Below are 18,570 nucleotides of genomic sequence, written 5' to 3' on the forward strand. Positions count from 1 at the left end.
CTAGAAAATGGTGCTGGGTTATGTTAAGTCAAATATGAAGTGCCTTAAGTTGGCTGTGATTACCCATCACTTAAATTATGTTGTTTTTTAATCAATTTTATTATTACTTGGCTTTTCAAGGTGCTCTCTTGGAGAGTAGTTGCAGATTTGATGGGCTGAATGGCCTCCTACTGCACTGTAAGGGCTCTATGATTCTGCTATCCACCTAAATGAGACTACCATCACCTAATTATCCAAATAGTCACAGCTAGTGAAATTCCTGGCACTGATTTGTCTTCTAACCCTCCATTATTACTCTCCCAATGATCAATCCCTGACCCTTTTCTGCTTCAGTGAAATTATCTGAAAAAGCCCCCCGGGTTATAGATACTGAAGATATCCATCTTCGTTTCACCACCCACTGTTTCAACCACAGCTCCAACGTTGAGCTGCTTTATCCCACCAACATCCAGTTACAAAAGGGCTGAAATATCCATCAATAAATCCTTTGGAAAACCAAAGCCATTGTTTTCAGCCTCCATCATAAACTCTGTGTCCGCTGGCCGTCCATTCCAGCCTCTTCCCTGATGCCTACTCAAGGTTGAATCAGACTGCTAAGTGCCTCTGCCCTCTACTTGACCCTGAATTGATCTTCCAAACTCTTGATTTTAAGTTTATAATCTCATGTTCAAATCTCTTCATGGCTTTGTCCTCCCTATCTCTCTCTCTCATGTTCTCCGGCCCACAACTCTTTTGACACCAAAGTGCACTCTGGGCTCTTATGCAATCCTCGTCTTCCGTCACCTCCACCACCACCCCCGCCTTCCCCTCTCCTCCCCTCCTTCAACTGTCTAAATCCTAAACTTTGGAATTCCTTCCTAAATCTCTCCACTAACCCCTCTCCATTTAAAATAGTCTCTATAATGTATCTCTTTAACAGAGGTTTTGGTTATTTGTCACAATATCTCCTCCTATGATGTCATTTTCTGATTACACTCCATGAAGTCTTGGGTCATAGGAGGATAGACTAAGTCAGTTAGGATTATATTTATCGGAGTTCAGAGGGGCGAGGGGGGGAATCTCGTAGATACTTATAAAATCCTAACAGGAATAGACAAGGGTAGATTCAGAATGAATGTTCCTGATAGTAGGGGTCATGGTTTGAGGATAAGGGGTCAACCTTTTAGAACTGAGACGATGAGAGATTTCTTCACCCAGAGAACGTTTGGAGTTCACTACCACAGAATGTAGTTGAGGCCAAAGCACTGTTTGATTTCAAGAAGAAATTAGATATAGCTCTTGGAGCTAAAAGATTCGAGGGATATGGGAGGAAGGGGGGAATTGGAAATTAAATTTGTTAGCCAACCATGATCAAGGGGAATGGCAGAGTAGGCTCGAAGGCCTATTCCTGTTTCTGTGGGTTGTTTTACTATGTTCAAGGAACCATACAAGTGAAATGTGCTCAAAGTTGAATGCAGATATGTTTAAAAGTGCTTAACATAATACATTTAGAATGGACAAAACAAGTAATTTCTGTTTTCTCCCTTTTTTTTTAAAGGTGCATTCTATATTAATGACTTCAGTCCCTACATTTGGAATAAAGGGGAATATGTTAAATTGGACAAAATGTTTTTTGACACATGAATACCATGAAGACTCATAATCTGCAGGCATCAGTATGTCAATTGAACCCACCAATTACCAAGTCTGTTGATCTGTTATCAGAGAATGTACAGCAGCCACAGTATGTGATGGAGGTTTCTGCCAGTGATGGACATCTCCCATCATCAGTGGTCATGACTAGCATTAATACTAGGTTAGTTTCAGTAGTTACCAAGTACTCATAGGCTCTGGGTGTAGAAAATTGCCTGGCAGAGATTGTTCTGCAGTAATAAGTTCCATTCGTGATTCCACTGATGCTAACTGGGTGAGTAGGAATCAAAGAAATCTGGGAAATACCAAACACACCAACTTCCAGCTTTACTTTCTTTCATTCGAATCAAAAAAGCCAATTCAAAGTAGATCCAATCGTGGTCCCCACATGAGGCACAAACAATATCCAAGGTGATGGACAAGACCTTGCATCCCATCTTGGGGCTCGATCAAATGAGATCCAAGCCAACAGGGTGAGGAATCCCAGGCTGGATCTAACACATCGAGCGGAATTTTACAGGCATGCCTGTCCTGATGTTGGGACGGGCAAGGCTGGCAGGGTTGCATTCTCCGTTGGCTTTGGCGGGATCTTAGGAGCCTCAGGTGAGCAAGGTGGTAAAATTCCAGCAATCGTCTTCGCCGAGATGACTTTAATAAATTGCATCAGGTAAAGCCTCGGTTTAACCTCATTGGCTACCCTCCTCCTTTACTCTGCCCTAACCTTGGCAAGCCACCAACACAGGTGTCAGCACACCCCCAGTGCATTGGGCTAGCCTCGTCCCCTGCCTGAGCAGGGTTTCACCCCTGCCACAGCTTCCAGCACATTTTGCATTGTGTGTGAAATGGTACTGTGTGTGGTACTGTTCCCCAGTCCCACATTCAACCTTGCTATGCTGCACACCTTCATAATATACCTCGCTCTTTACCCAACATATTTAAAGGATGTGCTACCACACCCCCATTTAAGTGTCTGGCTTTATAAATTCAGATGATCTAAGATTTTAACAATCAAAGAACAAAGAAAATTACAGCACAGGAACAGGCCCTTCAGCCCTCCAAGCCTGCACCAACCATGCTGCCCCTCTGAACTAAAACCCCTACCGTTCCAAGGACCATATCCCTCTATTCCAATCCTAGTCATATATTTATCAAGACATCCCTTAGAAGTCGCTACCATATCTGCTTCCATTACCTTCCCCGGCAGCAAGTTTCAGGCACCCACCACACTCTGTGTAACAAAAGCTTGCCTTGTAAATCTCCTTTAAACCTTGCCCCTCGCACCTTAAACCTATGCCCCCTACTAATTGACTCTCCCACCCTGGAGAAAAAGCTTCTCATTATCCAGTCTGTCCATGCCCCTCATAATCTTGTAGGCTTCTATCAGGTCCCCCCTCAACTTTTGTCATTCCAGTGAGAACAAACCAAGTTTCTCCAAACTTTCCTATAGCTAATGCCCTCCATACCAGGCAACATCTTGGTAAATCTTTTCTGTACCCTCTCCAAAGCCCCACATCCTTGTGGTAATGTGGTGACCAGAATTGAATACTTTATTTCCAAATCTAAGGTTGTATAAAGCTGTAACACAACTTGCCAATTTTTAAAGTCAGTGCCCCAGCTGATGAAGGCAACATGCCGTATGCCTTCTTGACTACCTTCTTCACTTGCGTTGCCACTTTTAGTGACCTGTGTACCTGTACACTCAGATCCCTCTGCCTATCAATACTCTTAAGGGTTCTGCCATTGACTGTAAATTTCCTATCTGTATTAGACCTTCCCAAATGCATTACCTCATTTGTCTGGATTGAACTCCATCTGCCATCTCTCCACTCTCCAGCCGATCTATATCCTGCTGTATCCTGTGACAGTCGTCATTGCTATCTGCAAATTCACCAACAAACCAATCCTTCCAGATCTTGTTCTGGTCATGTTTGGAAGAGTGGGAGGCTCAATTGCTTGGGGGAAGATTTGTTGGCTTGGAGTTAAAATCTTTCTTTTTGTTTATGGCACTTGGTTACTGTTATCTGAGTTGTTGATGTGCACGGAAGCAGGTTCACCTCCAGAGGTGAGGAGGAGATTCTTCCTCCTGATCACACTTTCTGGGATGTTCATGTGCTATGACCTTGGCTGATCATTGTCCTTCCAGACAATGGACCCTCCCTTTCAAGGACCCTGATCCAAACTTTGTCGTCTTTGTGTAAAAGGGCACGTTTCTAGTGCAGTACCCCTTTATTGTAGCTGGAAGCTTTCTTTGACTGTAGAATTATCCTGAACCTTCTGGTAGTCCTTGACTGCCAACCTTGGGATTAACTTCCATGGCAGTGTTTTGAGTCAAATGCAAAGTATTTTGCCCACCAGGAGCTCTGGGACCCATACACATTGCGGCAGGGTGGATCTATGTGTTAAATATGCTTTTGGGGAGTTTTGTTAAAAAAGCAACACTGTAAACCTCCCACTCACTAAACTCGAGGTTTGCCCTCCATTTCCTCAGTGTCACTTGTTTTCATCAGCCTGTTATTCAATCTTGTGTAATCACAGCCTACAGCCGACCTGCATAATTGCTCGTGAAAGAGTTGATGAGTTCTCTACACTGTTGGACCTGCTTGTTGAACTTTGCTTACCAAAATTTTATTACTGCTTAAACCTGGCACAGTGGTTAGCACTGCCGCCTCACAGCTCCGGGGACCCGGGTCGATTCCCGGCTTGGGTCACTGCCTGTGTGGGGTGTGCACATTCTCCCCGTGTCTGCGTGGGTTTCTGCCATGTGCTCTGGTTCCCCCCACCCCAAGAGTCCAAAGATGTGCAGGTTAGGTGGATTGGTCAAGCTAAATTGCCCCTTAGTGTTGGGGAGGCTAGCTAGGGTAAATGCATGGGATTAAGGAGATAGGGCCTGGGTAGGATTGTGGTCAGTGCAGACTCGATGGCCTGAATAGCCTCCTTCTGCACTGTAGGATTCTATGATTCTATTAAAACAGCAGCAAAGGGTTTCAGCACATCTTCAATTCCTTACCTTTCAATTATGTTATTGGATCTACTGAATACAATAATGTAGCCACATGTTCAGCACTGATTTTTTTTTAAATTCTAATTCTGAAGCTATCATGCATCTTAAATCTTTTTTTTTTGCCATGGCCCCAGGTTCTGTGGCTGGTGGCTCTATCAGCCCAGGTTGATCTGGTCGGGTTGATTTATTATCCCTGCTTGTTTTTCAGCTTGGGGAAGTACAGCTTTAAAAGCTGTTTCGCTTTTAAAGATGGTGTGATCATTTTATCAATGCCTCTTCCTGCACCTGTTAAGTATTTTTGGGCTCCTGTGTCACAGACCCAAAGGGTTGGATCCCTTGTAGCACATTTTTAAAATCAAAGATTCAGGCCTTTCAGAACACTTTTTTGGAGTGCATAAGGTAATCAAAAGGTGATCCCTGGTTTTGGCTGAGTGTTTTTTACAGTTTTGGTTAGGAGGGAGAGATACAAAAGGGTCCAGAGGGGCAATTTTTTCATGCAGAGGATGGTGAGTGTCTGGAACAAACTGTCAGATGATGTAGTAGAGGTAGGTACAATTTTATCTTTTATCATAGAAACCCTACAGCGCAGAAAGAGGCCATTCAGCCCATCGAGTCTACGTCAACCACAATCCCACCCACGCCCTACTCCTGTATCCCTACATATTTTAGAAAGCATTTAAACAGTTACATAGGTATGATGGGTATATGGGGATGTGGGACTAGGTTAATGGTTTAAAAACCAGGTGGCCTGTTTCCATGCTATAAACAACTATGATTCTAGCTTGATCCCTGTGCAATATTGCACCAACTCTGAACTCTGGCTGGCCATGATGATTAACCAAATGGACTGCTCTAACTGATGGATAGCTTGAAGAATTAAAGGCTTGTTCAGCCTTGGACCTGAATTTTTGCTCAGTCTCATTAGGTCTTTTGACTCTGCAATGGGTGGTGATTAACAATAGACCTCCACATGTTCCTATAGCTGCAGAGTGGGCTTTTCTCCACCCTCCATTTCTACCATAGAGCTGCTTTTTCAGTGATCTTTGGTTCAGCTGCACTGCAGTCAGGTCAAGATGTTCTTTTGTTTTTTTTTCAGACCCCACAGTCCTTCGGTTCTGGGTACGTTCATTCAATACCTTCGTATTCATAGAATTGTAGAATCCCTGCAGCGCAGAAGGAGGCCATTCAGTCCATCGAGTCTGCCCCGATCTCCCAACAGAACATCCCACCCAGGTCCTATCCCCTGTAACCCCACATATTTACATAGAACCTTACAGTGCAGAAACAGGCCCTTCGGCCCATCGAGTCCACCCAGGCCCTATCCCAATATCCCTTACCTCGCTAATTCTCCTAACTGACACATCTCGAGATACTAAGGGGCAATTTGGAATGGCTAATCCACCCAGCCTGCACATCCTTGGACTGTGGGAGGAAATCTGAGCACCTGGAGGAATCCCACGCAGACGCAGAATATGCAAACTCCACACAGTCACCGAAGGCCAGAATTGAACCTGAGTCCCTGACACTGTGAGGGAGCAGTGCTAACCACTGTGTGCCACCATGCTGCCTGGCAGTGGCAGGGTAACATGATGGCATAGTGGGCAATTTTGTTCGGTGGTCCATTTACCAAACTTCTGCAAACCACAATTGGTATGGAATCCAAACAAAAACAATTTTGATCATTCAGTGGTGTTCTTACCAGTGTATTGTCTTGTTCCTAACAAAAAGCCAGACACTTACTACATGGTATAAAATCCTCTCAAAACCTCGTATTGACTGATGATGTTGATGACCAGAATGCTTCCTTTGGTTTTTGCTGTCACTCTTTTGGGTGCAGGAGATTAGAACATAAAGAATAGGAAGGGGAGGCCATTCTGCCCCTTGATCCTCTTCTGTCAAATCAGTAAGATCATAGCTGATCTGATCGTAGCTTCAAGTCCAGTTTTGTTGTTTTATTCATTCCAGGGGCGTGGGTGTTGCTAGCTGGACCAGCATTTATAGCTCATCCCCAATTGCTCTCAAACTGGTTTGCCAGATCACTTAAGAGTCCACCACATTGCTGTAGATCTGGGGTCCCATGCAGGCCAGCTAAGGACGGCAGATTTCAATCCTGAAAGGACTTTAGTGAACCAGATGGGATTTTACGACAATTGACAGTGGTTTCAGTGTGATCATTTGACTTTTAATTCCAGATTTTTTTAAATTCAAATTCCACTGTCTGTCAGGATGAGATTGGAACCCAGGTCGCCAGAGCATTACCTTGGGTCTCTAGTTTACTAGTAACAATGCCACCATACTGCCACCACCTCCCCTAGTTCCGCATTGTGTTTATGAAAGCACACATTATTTGCCTTGTAACATGTTTGATGTGAAATGTAAGCTCTAAGATAAGTTGAGATAAAACGGACAAGTTTTGGCTGAGTGCCGTTTGATGAAAATTCAGATTCGAATTAAATCTGCATATACTCCAGGAGTTAGTAATATCTGGGAATTTTCTTTAAAGTAACTCTTATTTCAGACTGTAACCCCGCACATTTACCATGGCTAATCCTCCTAACCTACATCTTTTTGGACACTAAAGAGCAATTTAACACGGCCAATCCACCTAACCTAAGGAGCACCCAGAGGAAACACATGTAGACATGTACAAACTCTGCGCAGTCATCTAAAGCTGGAATTGAGACCCAGGTCCGTGGCGCTGAGAGGCAGCAGTGCTAACCATTGTGCCACCATGAATGTTATATTGAATTCCCTTTCTGCCTGTTCCCTTAATTAAATTTCATTCCTTCCACCTTCCAAAAAAACCCTTTTCTGCTCTTAGGAGAACAACCCAGCTTGTCTAGTCTCTCCTTTTTTAACTGAGTTCCCTTATCCCTGTATTATTCCAATACATCTCCTCTGTATCCACACTAAGACCTCAACATTCTTCCCAAAGTGAGGTGCCCGAATTTGATGCAGTTGTCCAACAGAAGCTTGTGATTTATGAAGGGTTTTAAAGTTTGAAATAATTTCTGGGGAATAGCAATCCATCACATTGTATATGTGAAGGGGGAAGTGGGGTGGAAATGGGTCTTGGGCAGTAGAACAGAATGGGTGAAATAGAGCAGCCCATTTTACACACTTAGCGATATCCTCTTTTATTGTAAAATTGGCAATTTGTCATCTCCAGTCTTGGGTAAAGCAGGATTTCACCCCTGAAGTTAGTGGAGCTGTTTAATGGAAGATAGCTGCCTTATTATTCAGTGATCTGAACAAATAGCTTACGAAACAAAAGTCTTATAAGATAATGATTAGAATTTTCTCTCTTCCGTTTTGTGCAGTGATATTCCAATCTGTAGAATTTGCCATGAACCCAACGATAAAGAGAACCTCCTCTCTCCATGCGAGTGCTCTGGGACGTTGGGGACAGTTCATCGCAGTTGTCTCGAGCAATGGCTGGTGGCTTCTTGTTCCAGCCACTGCGAACTGTGTCACTTTGAATTCACTTTGGAGCGAATGCCAAGACCACTGACTGAGGTAAAAGTTACTCCGTTGCATTGTGGGAGAATACTGGCCCAGCAATCTCATCACAACTTTTATTAGGCCCTATAACTTGGGGGCTTTGTACCCACTGAACATTTGGTCAAGGTTTTGAGATTTACAGAATGTCAGATGGCATACATAGAAACCCTACAGTGCAGAAAGAGGCCCTTCGGTCCATCGAGTCTACACCGAACACAAACCCACCCAGGCCCTACCCCCCATATCCCTACATATTATACCCACAAATCCCTCTAACCTATGCGTCCCTGGATACTAAAGGGCAATTTCTTAGCATGGCCAATCGACCTAACTCGCACATCTTTGGGAGGAAACCCACCCAGACACGAGGAGAATGTGTAAACTCCACACACAGTGACCCGAGCCAGGAATTGAAACCAGGACCCTGGAGCCGTGAAGCAGCAGTGCTAACCACTGTGCTACCGTGCTGCCCTTGTGTCTTGTGTGCATACAAGACTATGCGTTGAAGTGTGCAGAATGGGAAAACTGAGATACTGCCTCAGCTGACTATTGTCATCACAGTTGCAGAATGATGGTGGCTGTTGAGAAGTGTACGACTTGCTATCCATTTGACTGAAGGAGATTTAATGGAAATTTTTGAGGGCGACACAGTGGTTAGCACTGCTGCCTCACAGTGCCAGGAGCCTGGGTCCAATTCTGGCCTTGGGTGACTATCATTCTGTGTGGAGTTTGCACATTCTCCCCATGTTTGTGTGAATTTCCTCCCCCACTCCAAAAATGTGTAGGTTAAATGGATTGGCTAAATTGTCCCTTGGTGTCCTGGGATGTGTAGGTTAGGAGCATTAGCAGGTTACAGGTTTGGGGTGGGCCTGTAGTAGTGTAGGTGCAGACTCACTGGGCCAAGTGACCTCCTGCACTGTAGGGATTCTATGAAAAAACCCGGCTGATAACAGCCAAGAAAAATAAACGGGAGGAAAATGATGTTTTTCAGTAAATCAATTTTCTGAAAAGAATCAATTGTTGTCCCCTTATGATACAAGCTACATGATTTATGAATATTAATACAAGATCAGTTAATTGAATTTTAATATTTAAGTCTGTTGTCTTCCATATGACAAAATGAATGGATGTCATTGAAAAACAGGAAATTTGATTTTACAGAAAGGGATTGAGAATATTAACGTGGGAGGCAAAGAAAAACTGTGAGGCAGGAGCAGCAGGAAACATTTTCTAAACAGATATGAAATGTAAAAGGACTCCTGGAAATTCTTGAGGAGGATGGCTAAAGTATTAAATACGTACTTTGCATCTGTCTTCACGAAAGAAGTGGACACTGACAGTTGCATCTAGAATCCCTACAGTTCAGGAGGCCATTTGGCCCATTGAGTCTGCACCGACCACAATCCCACCCAAGCTCTATTCCCACAGCCCCACATATTTACCCTGCTAATCCCCTAACACTATGGTCAATTGAACATGGTCAATCCACCTGACCCACACACCTTTGGACTAAGAACATAAGAACATAAGAAATAGGAGCAGGAGTTGGCCATCTAGCCCTTCGAGCCTGCCCCGCCATTCAATAAGATCATGGCTGATCTGAAGTGGCTCAGTTCCGCTTTCTCCCCATAACCCTTAATTCCCTTGCCTACCAAAAACCTATCTACCCATGTCTTAAATATATTTAGCGAGGTAGCTTCCACCACTTCAACGGACAGAGAATTCCAGAGATTCACCATCCTTTGAGTGAAGAAGTTCCTCCTCAACTCCGTTCTAAACTGCCCCCCCTTATCTTGAAGCTGTGCCCTTTAGTCCTGCTGTCCTTTCTAAGCAGGAAGAATCTCTCTACCCTATCCATCCCCTTCATTATCTTATACGTCTCTGTAAGATCCCCCCTCATCCTTCTAAACTCCGAGTACAGACCCAGTCTATTCAGCCTCTCTTCATAGTCCAACCCCCTCATCTCCGGTATCAGCCTAGTGAACCTCCTCTGCACTCCCTCCATGGCCAAATATCCTTGTGCAAGTGCGGCGACCAAAACTGCACACAGTACTCCAGCTGCAGCCTCACCAGTGCCTTGTACAGTTGCAGTAAGACCTTCCTGCTTTTATATTCTATCCCCTCGCTATAAAGGCCAGCATCCCATTCGCCGCCTTGATCACCTGCTGCACCTGCAGACTGGGTTTTGCGACTCATGCACAAGGACCCCCAGGTCCCTCTGCACTGTAGCATGCTGCAGCTTTTCACCCTTTAAATAGTTGTCCCTCCTCCTATTATTCCTGCCAAAGTGAATAACCTCACACTTCCTGTGGGAGGAAAGGGGAACACCTGGAGAAAACCCATGCAGATATGGGGAGAAAACTTATTTATTAATTAAAGTAAGGCATATATTAACAGTGCAATGAAGTTACTGTGAAATTCCCCTAGTCGCCACAATCATGCAGCTAACCAGCATGTCTTTCAGAATGTGGGAGGAAACCCACACGGACACGAGGAGAATGTGCAAACTCCACATGGACAGTGACCCAAGCTGAGGATCGAACCCCGGGTCCCTGGTGCTGTGAAGCAGCAGTGCTAACCACTCTGCCACCCCATAATCATGCAAACCCCACACAGACAGTGACCCAAAGCTGGAATTGAACCGGGAACCCTGGTGCTATGAGGCAGCAGTGCTAACCACTGTGCCACCATGCCACCCTAAAGAGCAGAGAGGAATTATGAACAGGATAATAGATTGAGAAGACTTGCTTATGAGATTAGCATTACTGGAAGTTGGTGAGTCAACTGGCCCAGTTAGAATGTGTCCCCTCTTGCTGAAAGAAACAGAAGCAATTCGGCCTTCATTAGGTTAAAAACTAGGCCTGGAGGGGAGCTGATGTTATAGCAGTGCACAAGAAAGAGGAAGGGGATTAAACCAGGAAATTACAGGTCAGTTTATCTAACACCAGTGATGGGGAAGATATGAAATCATTATCAGAGGCAAAATCAGCTCCTGTGCACAAAACCCAGGCTAACCAAGCAGTATCATTATGGCTTTATTAATGATGAATCATTTCTGACTAAATTGATAAAATTATTTTGAGGTAACAGGAAGTATTGTCAGAAGGTCAGATAGGATATGTGAATAACACAGTCCTCCGGATCTGGAGTATCCTCTGTGAAAAGGTGGTGGAAAATTTAGTAACCTTAAACAGATTTTGGACAGGTTCTTGATGAGAAACTTGCATGTTTATGGCCAAAAGAGGGGAGTCTGGGACTAAGCATGACTGTCAAATGGCCTCCTTCAAGTTTTTGTGGTTTTTGTGTTTTGTTGTGTTCAGTATCTGTCAATCATGCTCCACAAGCCAAAACTCTGAATTCAGTAAATGGTCTTTACTAAATAATAGCCATAAGCGGCAGCACTGTGGCACAGTGATTAGCACTGCTGCCTCAGCACCAGGGACTCGGATTCAATTCCAGCCTTAGGCCATTGTGTGTGTGTGGAGTTTACGCATTCCCCCCGTGTCTGCGTGGGTTTCCTCCCACAGTCCAAAAATGTGCGGTTTAGGTGGATTAGCCATGCTAAATTGACTCTAGTGGTGGGGGGCGTAGCACGGTTACAGAAGTTGAGCAGTGGGATTGTGGTCAGTACAGACTTGATGGGCTGAATGGCTGCCTTCTGATGCGTTGATAATATCTGGTCTGTCTTTGCAGATGGGAGGTTATTTCTAGATACTCCTACCTTCAGAGTTTTGCTCAGTAGTTGGCCTGAACGAGATGCTCATTTAGACAACTTCCTCTGAGTGCCAGTGTGATGGACTTAATGGGAATGGCTACATTTAACAGATCCCCATTTTAGCGGCGAAGCATCGTGTGCTCTGTGCTACAGTTCAGGATGTATATTTGTTTTCTACAGAGTAACACCAAGCAAATGTTTTCAAATGATTTTATTGGTTTATCTTGCTCTGTAAACAGTTAACTCTGAAGAAATGGTTTTGAAAATGCTACTTTTTTAACAGAAGAATGGATGCATAATTATATCTTTTCAATTGATGCAATTATTCCATCTCTGTAAACATTGAAATGACACATTTGCCTCGAGGTCCTTTCATTTTAGATCAAATTCTGGGAGCCCAGCATTGAGTCACCTTTCTATATTTATGCTGATGTATCCGCTTTCTGTAGGCTGGCAGCAAACACATAGACCTGGGTAAAATTATTTTAATTGCAAATGGAACTGGTCAAGCCTACACTAACTTCTGTACAATTATAAAACATGTCATCACTTCCAGTCTGTTGTATGTTTGCAACATTTTAGGCTCGGTATCACAGTTTGCAAATGTCTGCCTTCATCAATTTCTTCTTCTTGAATTCTGTGCTTGAAAGCTATTCCGTCTTGTCACCCCAGTTGGTACAAGGATTGAACCCCATGCTGTTGCCACCAATCAGATCCTCCCCACCCCACGGAACTGGGTTGCTGTAGCAACATAACACTTTATTACATGCGTTTGCAGTCTGTAATTATGGATCATGATAGTAGAAGCTTCTGTATCTTTCCATCTCATGGCTAACCAGGAATTTCTCCCACTCTTAGAATCCCTATAGTGCAGAAGAGGCCATTCAGCCCATCGAGTCTGCACCAACTCTGACAGACTATTTTCCCCAGGTGCTTTTCCCCCATGCTATCCCTGCAGCCTCATACCTTTACCCTGCTGATCCATCTAATCTACACACCATGGAATACTAAGGGGTAATTTACCTGGGCCACTCCACCAAACTGCGCTTCTTTGGAGCGTAGGAGGAAACCCATACAGAGATGGGGGAAAGCATTTAAACTCCCACACGTCCAGTGACTGGAGGCCAGAATTGAACCCAGGTCCCTGGTCCTGTGAGGCAGCAGTGCTAACCGTTGTGCCACTGTGCCTGCCACCTGCAATTGGCATTTATTGGAAAATCAATACTCGACCTGCTTGGCTGACTTATGAACAAACCTTCCTTGTCCATGAAATCCTGGAGTGTGACTTGTATCTGGCATTGAGGTAGAGACACTAGTGTACCATTGATTCTTGCTGTATAGATAAAGACTTCACAAATTACCAGCGCTCACTGGCTTGGCTATTTCCAGGCTAGGATTCTAATCTCACCTCACTTGCCAACTAACTCATTCATAAGAACATAAGAACATAAGAAATAGGAGCAGGAGTAGGCCATCTGGCCCTTCGAGCCTGCCCCGCCATTCAATAAGATCATGGCTGATCTGTCGTGGCTCAGTTCCACTTTCCCGCCCTCTCCCCATAACCCTTAATCCCCTCTTTTATCAAAAACCCATCAACCCGCTTCTTAAAAATATTTAGCGAGGCAGCCTCCACCACTTCAACGGGCAGAGAATTCCAGAGATTCACCACCCTTTGAGTGAAGAAGTTCCTCCTCAACTCCGTTCTGAACTGCCCCCCCTTTATCTTGAGGCTGTGCCCCCTAGTCCTACTGTCTTTTTTGAGCGGGAAGAGTCTTTCCACCTCTATCCTATCCATCCCATTCATCATCTTATACGTCTCAATGAGATCTCCCCTCATTCTTCTAAACTCTAACGAGTACAAGCCTAGTTTATTCAGCCTCTCCTCATAGCTCAACCCCCTCAACTCCGGTATCAGCCTAGTAAACCTCCTCTGCACTCCCTCCAAGGCCAAAATATCCTTGCGCAGGTGCGGCGCCCAAAACTGCACACAGTACTCCAGCTGCGGCCTCACCAATGCCCTATACAGCTGCAGCAAGACCTCCCTACTTTTATATTCAATCCCCCTCGCTATGAAGGCCAGCATCCCATTCGCCTTCCTGACCACCTGCTGCACCTGCAGGCTGGGTTTTTGCGACTCATGCACAAGGACCCCGAGGTCCCTCTGCACCGTCGCCTGCTGCAGTTTTTCGCCACGTAAGTAATAGTCCTTCCTACCATTCTTCCTACCAAAGTGGACCACCTCACACTTGCCAACATTAAATTCCATTTGCCATTTCCTGGCCCATTCGCCCAGCCTATCTAGATCCTTCTGCAGACTCTCCACACCCTCCGCACAATTTGCCTTTCCCCCAATCTTGGTGTCATCAGCAAATTTCGACACCCTGCACTCGGTTCCCTCCTCCAGATCATCTATATAAATGGTAAATAGCTGAGGCCCCAGCACCGACCCCTGGGGCACTCCACTAGTCACCAACCGCCAATCCGAATAGCACCCATTGACCCCCATTCAGTGGTTACTTATCAGTTTTGTAGCCTTAAAGAGGCAACAGATAGTCTGTAGCACCAATGCATGATGTTAAATGATGGCCTGTTCTCCTGAAACAAGGCACTCTTTGTTTTAACAGAACAAAAACGTAAGAAAGTCACTACTTTTGCAACGGTTGGGCATGGACAGTTGTGAGAATTTGTAACTGCACAGAGGGACCCACTGAGCACCTTGCATAGATAATCATCAACATAGCACAAACCTGATAAAAAGAACAGCACAAAGTTATCTTTTAACCTTTGTCCATTTTTCCACCCCCCACCCCCACAGTGGCTGAAGGATCCGACACTGCAGCAGAAGAGGAGGATGCTGTGTGGGGATATTATTTGTTTCCTGTTCATTACTCCACTCGCCAGTTTGTCGGGCTGGCTGTGTGTCCAAGGAACAGTTGACCATTTTTACTTCAGTAGTAGCATAGAAGCAGTTGGACTTCTTATCCTGTCTGCTGTCCTAATTACGATTTACCTACTCTGGACCACTGTAAGTATCTTTTGTAAAAGTATCCACCATGTATAACTCACCTGGAAAATACCCTTTTTATACACTCAGTGCATTGATTCTAGAATTTCTTTTTTAAGTTCATTTGGGCATCACTGGCTGGCCAGCATTTATTGCCCATCCGTAGTTGCTCTTGAAACTAAGTGTCTTCGTAGGCCATTTCAGAGGGTAGTTGAGAGTCAACCACATTGCTGTGGTTCTGGAGTCACATGTAGGCTAGACCAGGTAAGGACAGCAGATTTCCTTCCCTAAAGGACATTAGCCTTACTCATGGGGCAGCACAGTGATTAGCTCTGTTGTCTGTGCCAGGGACCTGGGTTCAATACCTGGCTTGGGTCACTTTGTGTGGCGTTTCCATGTTCTTCCTGTGTCTGCATGGGTTTCCCCTCAGTCTGAAAAACATGCTGCTTAAGTGCATTGGCTATGTTAAATTCTCCCTACCCAAACAGACACCAGAGTGTGGCAACCAGGGGATTTTCACACTAATTTCATTGCAGTGTTAATGTAAGCCTATTTGTGAGACTAATAAACTTTAAACTTTAAACCTTAGTGAACCAGATGTTTTTCCAACATGGTCATCAGTAGATTCTAAATTCCTGATACTTTTTCAAATCAAGTTCCACTGTCTGCTGTGGTGGGATTCGAACTTAACCATCTAGTCCCCAGAAAATTAGCCTGGTTTCTGGATTGAGTCTAACCATAATACCACTGAACCGTCACCTCCCCCATGTTTTGAAAGCCAGCAGTGAAAAGACTTTAAGGATCGTATGTTCATGTATGGGATGGGTGGGATGCAGATCGACCATGATATTAAATAGCAGAGCAGGCTTGAGGGGCTGAATGGCCTACTCCTTTTTCATAACTTCATTTGTGTAAATATCAGTTCGGAGTTAACAAGATGCAACTTGCGTTTACAGGAAGAAATCTACCAAACAGGCGCGAACCTCATTTCAGACCTAACATACCTTGTTTGTTTTTCACTTCAGGCTTCTTTTCGGTATCACATCAGGCTGTTGAAAGAGTGGCGACAGACCAACCAGCATGTTAAACTGCTGATTCCAAAATCGCAAGTGTTACTTAGCAACAAACCCAATCTTCTAGCTCAAAACTCGAGTATAATTGTGTCCAAAGAGACTATTGTCTAGCCTTTTAAAAGATTGCCCTTGGATGTTGAAATTCACCATGTCGGCAGGAGGGAACGAACCTTCTGGAGATGATAAGGATGTCCTTTTGGCAATATGGAGATGGGTGAAGAAAGTAGACTTAAAGCAGTTGTATCTTGCTATGTGCTGTGTTCACACCAGGGCCTGTTTGCCTTGGTTACCATTAATGGTAATAGCAAGAGATGGATGTTACCATCAATTCAAACAATCAATTTTTTTCCCCCCTTTTTCTTTCCTCGCTTACTGAAAATGGGAATGAATTTCAATAATTTTGAGAATTCATAATTACCTCCTAAAGCTTATTAATGTGTGGTGAGTTTTTTTCCCCAGGATAAAGTAATTTTCTTGTGGGAGAAAATGAGGAAGGAAGTAGCTTGCCCATTGAACTGTGTTCACTTAGACATGGAGTCACTGAATTATTTGGCAGAGTATCTGAGTTAATGGATTTAGCTGTGACTGGTTCATTATCTGGTGGGATTGGTCTGTCGGAGTGCAAAGCTCCATTAGACACCAACCACCCATCCACAAATGCCTCTGAGGCTTTCAAACAGTTTGCCTGGTGCTACAAATAAATGAGCAAAATACTGTTTCCAGGTTCAGTGTAAATGAGCAAAGTCTCAGTCCAATATTTTTCATTTTAAAGGAAATTAAAGAATCAGTCGGAAGCAGACAGGGGCCAGATCAAAATGAGAAAATGTAAGCAAGATACTAATATTTCATTTTATGCCAGTTTGTTTTCCAAGCTCAATAGGTGGTGAAAACAACAGAAGGAATATTTTGGTTCGAAGACTTGTCATTCTATGAATTATCCTCAAAATCTGGAACTGGCTGTAAGAGTGATTTGACGCTGCTCAATTTCCCAAATTCTTCATCCAACCAGGTTCTGGATGGTGACCCTTGTCTGTTTCTAAGATGACAACAAAGCTAACTTAATTGTAAAGCAGTGCACAATAAATGGGTGTTAAATAATTTGTATATTTTGCTGTTAAAGTAAAATAAATGACCTGGTTTAAGAACAAAAAATTTAATTTTTTTGTGTAAATATGAAATTAGATTGCTCCTTTTCCAGGAGTTACTAAGTAAGAATACTAAACTGCATTGGGATGAGGATCGGTCCCAGGTAATTTGGAGACAAAGACTGACAGGCTAAAAGCAGACTTGTTTCATTTTAAGGGGAGATGGGCCAAGTATGTTTCCCGCCCCCCCCATGGGGGAACGGTGGGGCTAAATTAAACCAAGGATCCAATTCATACTGATATGATCTCACACGCACTGAAGGGAGATGGCTATTCTTTCTCTTGTGGAAACAGAGGCAGGGAGCTAGCTGCTGAATGAAGCTTTGCACCTCTAACTGATATGTTTCTCAGTGCTGCAGTCAGCATGATTGTGGTGGTATATATGTGCTGAATACTGACACTCTGCTTCTGATATTGGTATTCATTACTAATCTCTCATCTACTCATCGGCTGTCTAATGAAACTAGTGACTGTTCTTCAGTGGGAAGCTAAGCACTGTCTCTTTGGAGTCAAATGGAGTCCAAAATGGCATAATTTTTTCACATTTTGAAGATTCAAAATACACAATATAATTTGAGTTGTAAATCCAACCTTATCCCTAAAAAGAACTGGTGTATAATTAGACACAGAAAAATCAAGAAAGAAACAGTGTCACTCCAGCATTGGGGAACAAAGTTTATTTAGTTGCAGGCTGTTGGTATCACTGGCTAGGTTAGTTGTGCAGATACGTGGACTGAGCCGGTGTCTGTGGGCGTTTGCGCATTCTCCCTGTGGTTGCGTGGGTTTCCTGGGGGTGTGGGAAGAAACCAGAGCACCCCAAAGATGTGCTCTTAGGCTGATTGGTGTACCAAATTCAACCTACGCTATTCTCCCCTGAATCTGGTTACAATAGGGGTACCATTAGCATACACATGGGGCAAGGTAGGTGTAGGAAAATGCTTTAAGATGGTAGTGTGGGCACTTAGGAGTTTGCACATTCTCCCTGTGATTATGTGGGTTTTCTCTGGGTGCTCCAGTTTCCTCCCACACCCCAAAAACGTGCTCTTAGGCTGATTGGTGTAACAAATTACCCCTAAATTAGTCTTCCCTCGATCTTCCCCAATAGGCGTAGAGGAGGGCACTCAATGTTAAAATGGCAGCACAGGCTCGTTGGGTCAAAGGGCCTGTTTCGTTCTTTGTTATCGGTACAGAACAAAGAAAAATAGATAAATGCTGGACATCAGATGTAACTGTAACTGTAAACTGTACAAGGGTATGAATCGCTAGTTTGAGCTCGGTGCATAAGGTTTGATTTTTATATTGAAATTGGTTTTGTCAACACCTCTGTCTAATGGAATGAACCCACCAGCTCCAGTGCACTACATTGTTATAGGAGGTTTAACCCTTCATCTCCTATGTTATGCTTGGATGCATAAATAGATGGATGGGGGAATATCAATCTGGACATAGCTGAACCATTTGTATCATTTTTACCAAGTTGGAGCTACACGTAATTAAAA

At 44.0% G+C, this 18,570-nt stretch overlaps 1 protein-coding gene across 1 annotated transcript in view; it reads left to right on the plus strand.

The window, feature by feature from the left end:
• The window catches only part of marchf3 (membrane associated ring-CH-type finger 3), a 35,827-nt gene extending 17,318 nt beyond the window's left edge, over positions 1 to 18,509 (plus strand). The window contains exons 3-6 of the mRNA XM_080214037.1: positions 1,538 to 1,795; positions 7,954 to 8,149; positions 14,665 to 14,874; positions 15,879 to 18,509. Coding sequence (XP_080070163.1) covers positions 1,620 to 1,795; positions 7,954 to 8,149; positions 14,665 to 14,874; positions 15,879 to 16,037 — 741 coding nt within the window. The 5' untranslated portion in view covers positions 1,538 to 1,619 and the 3' untranslated portion in view covers positions 16,038 to 18,509. The remainder of the gene's footprint in view (positions 1 to 1,537; positions 1,796 to 7,953; positions 8,150 to 14,664; positions 14,875 to 15,878) is intronic.
• Positions 18,510 to 18,570: the final 61 nt, after the last annotated feature.

The sequence above is a fragment of the Carcharhinus amblyrhynchos genome, chromosome 28 (assembly GCF_965287045.1).
Source record: "Carcharhinus amblyrhynchos chromosome 28, sCarAmb.v2.hapA, whole genome shotgun sequence".
Taxonomy (NCBI): domain Eukaryota; kingdom Metazoa; phylum Chordata; class Chondrichthyes; order Carcharhiniformes; family Carcharhinidae; genus Carcharhinus; species Carcharhinus amblyrhynchos.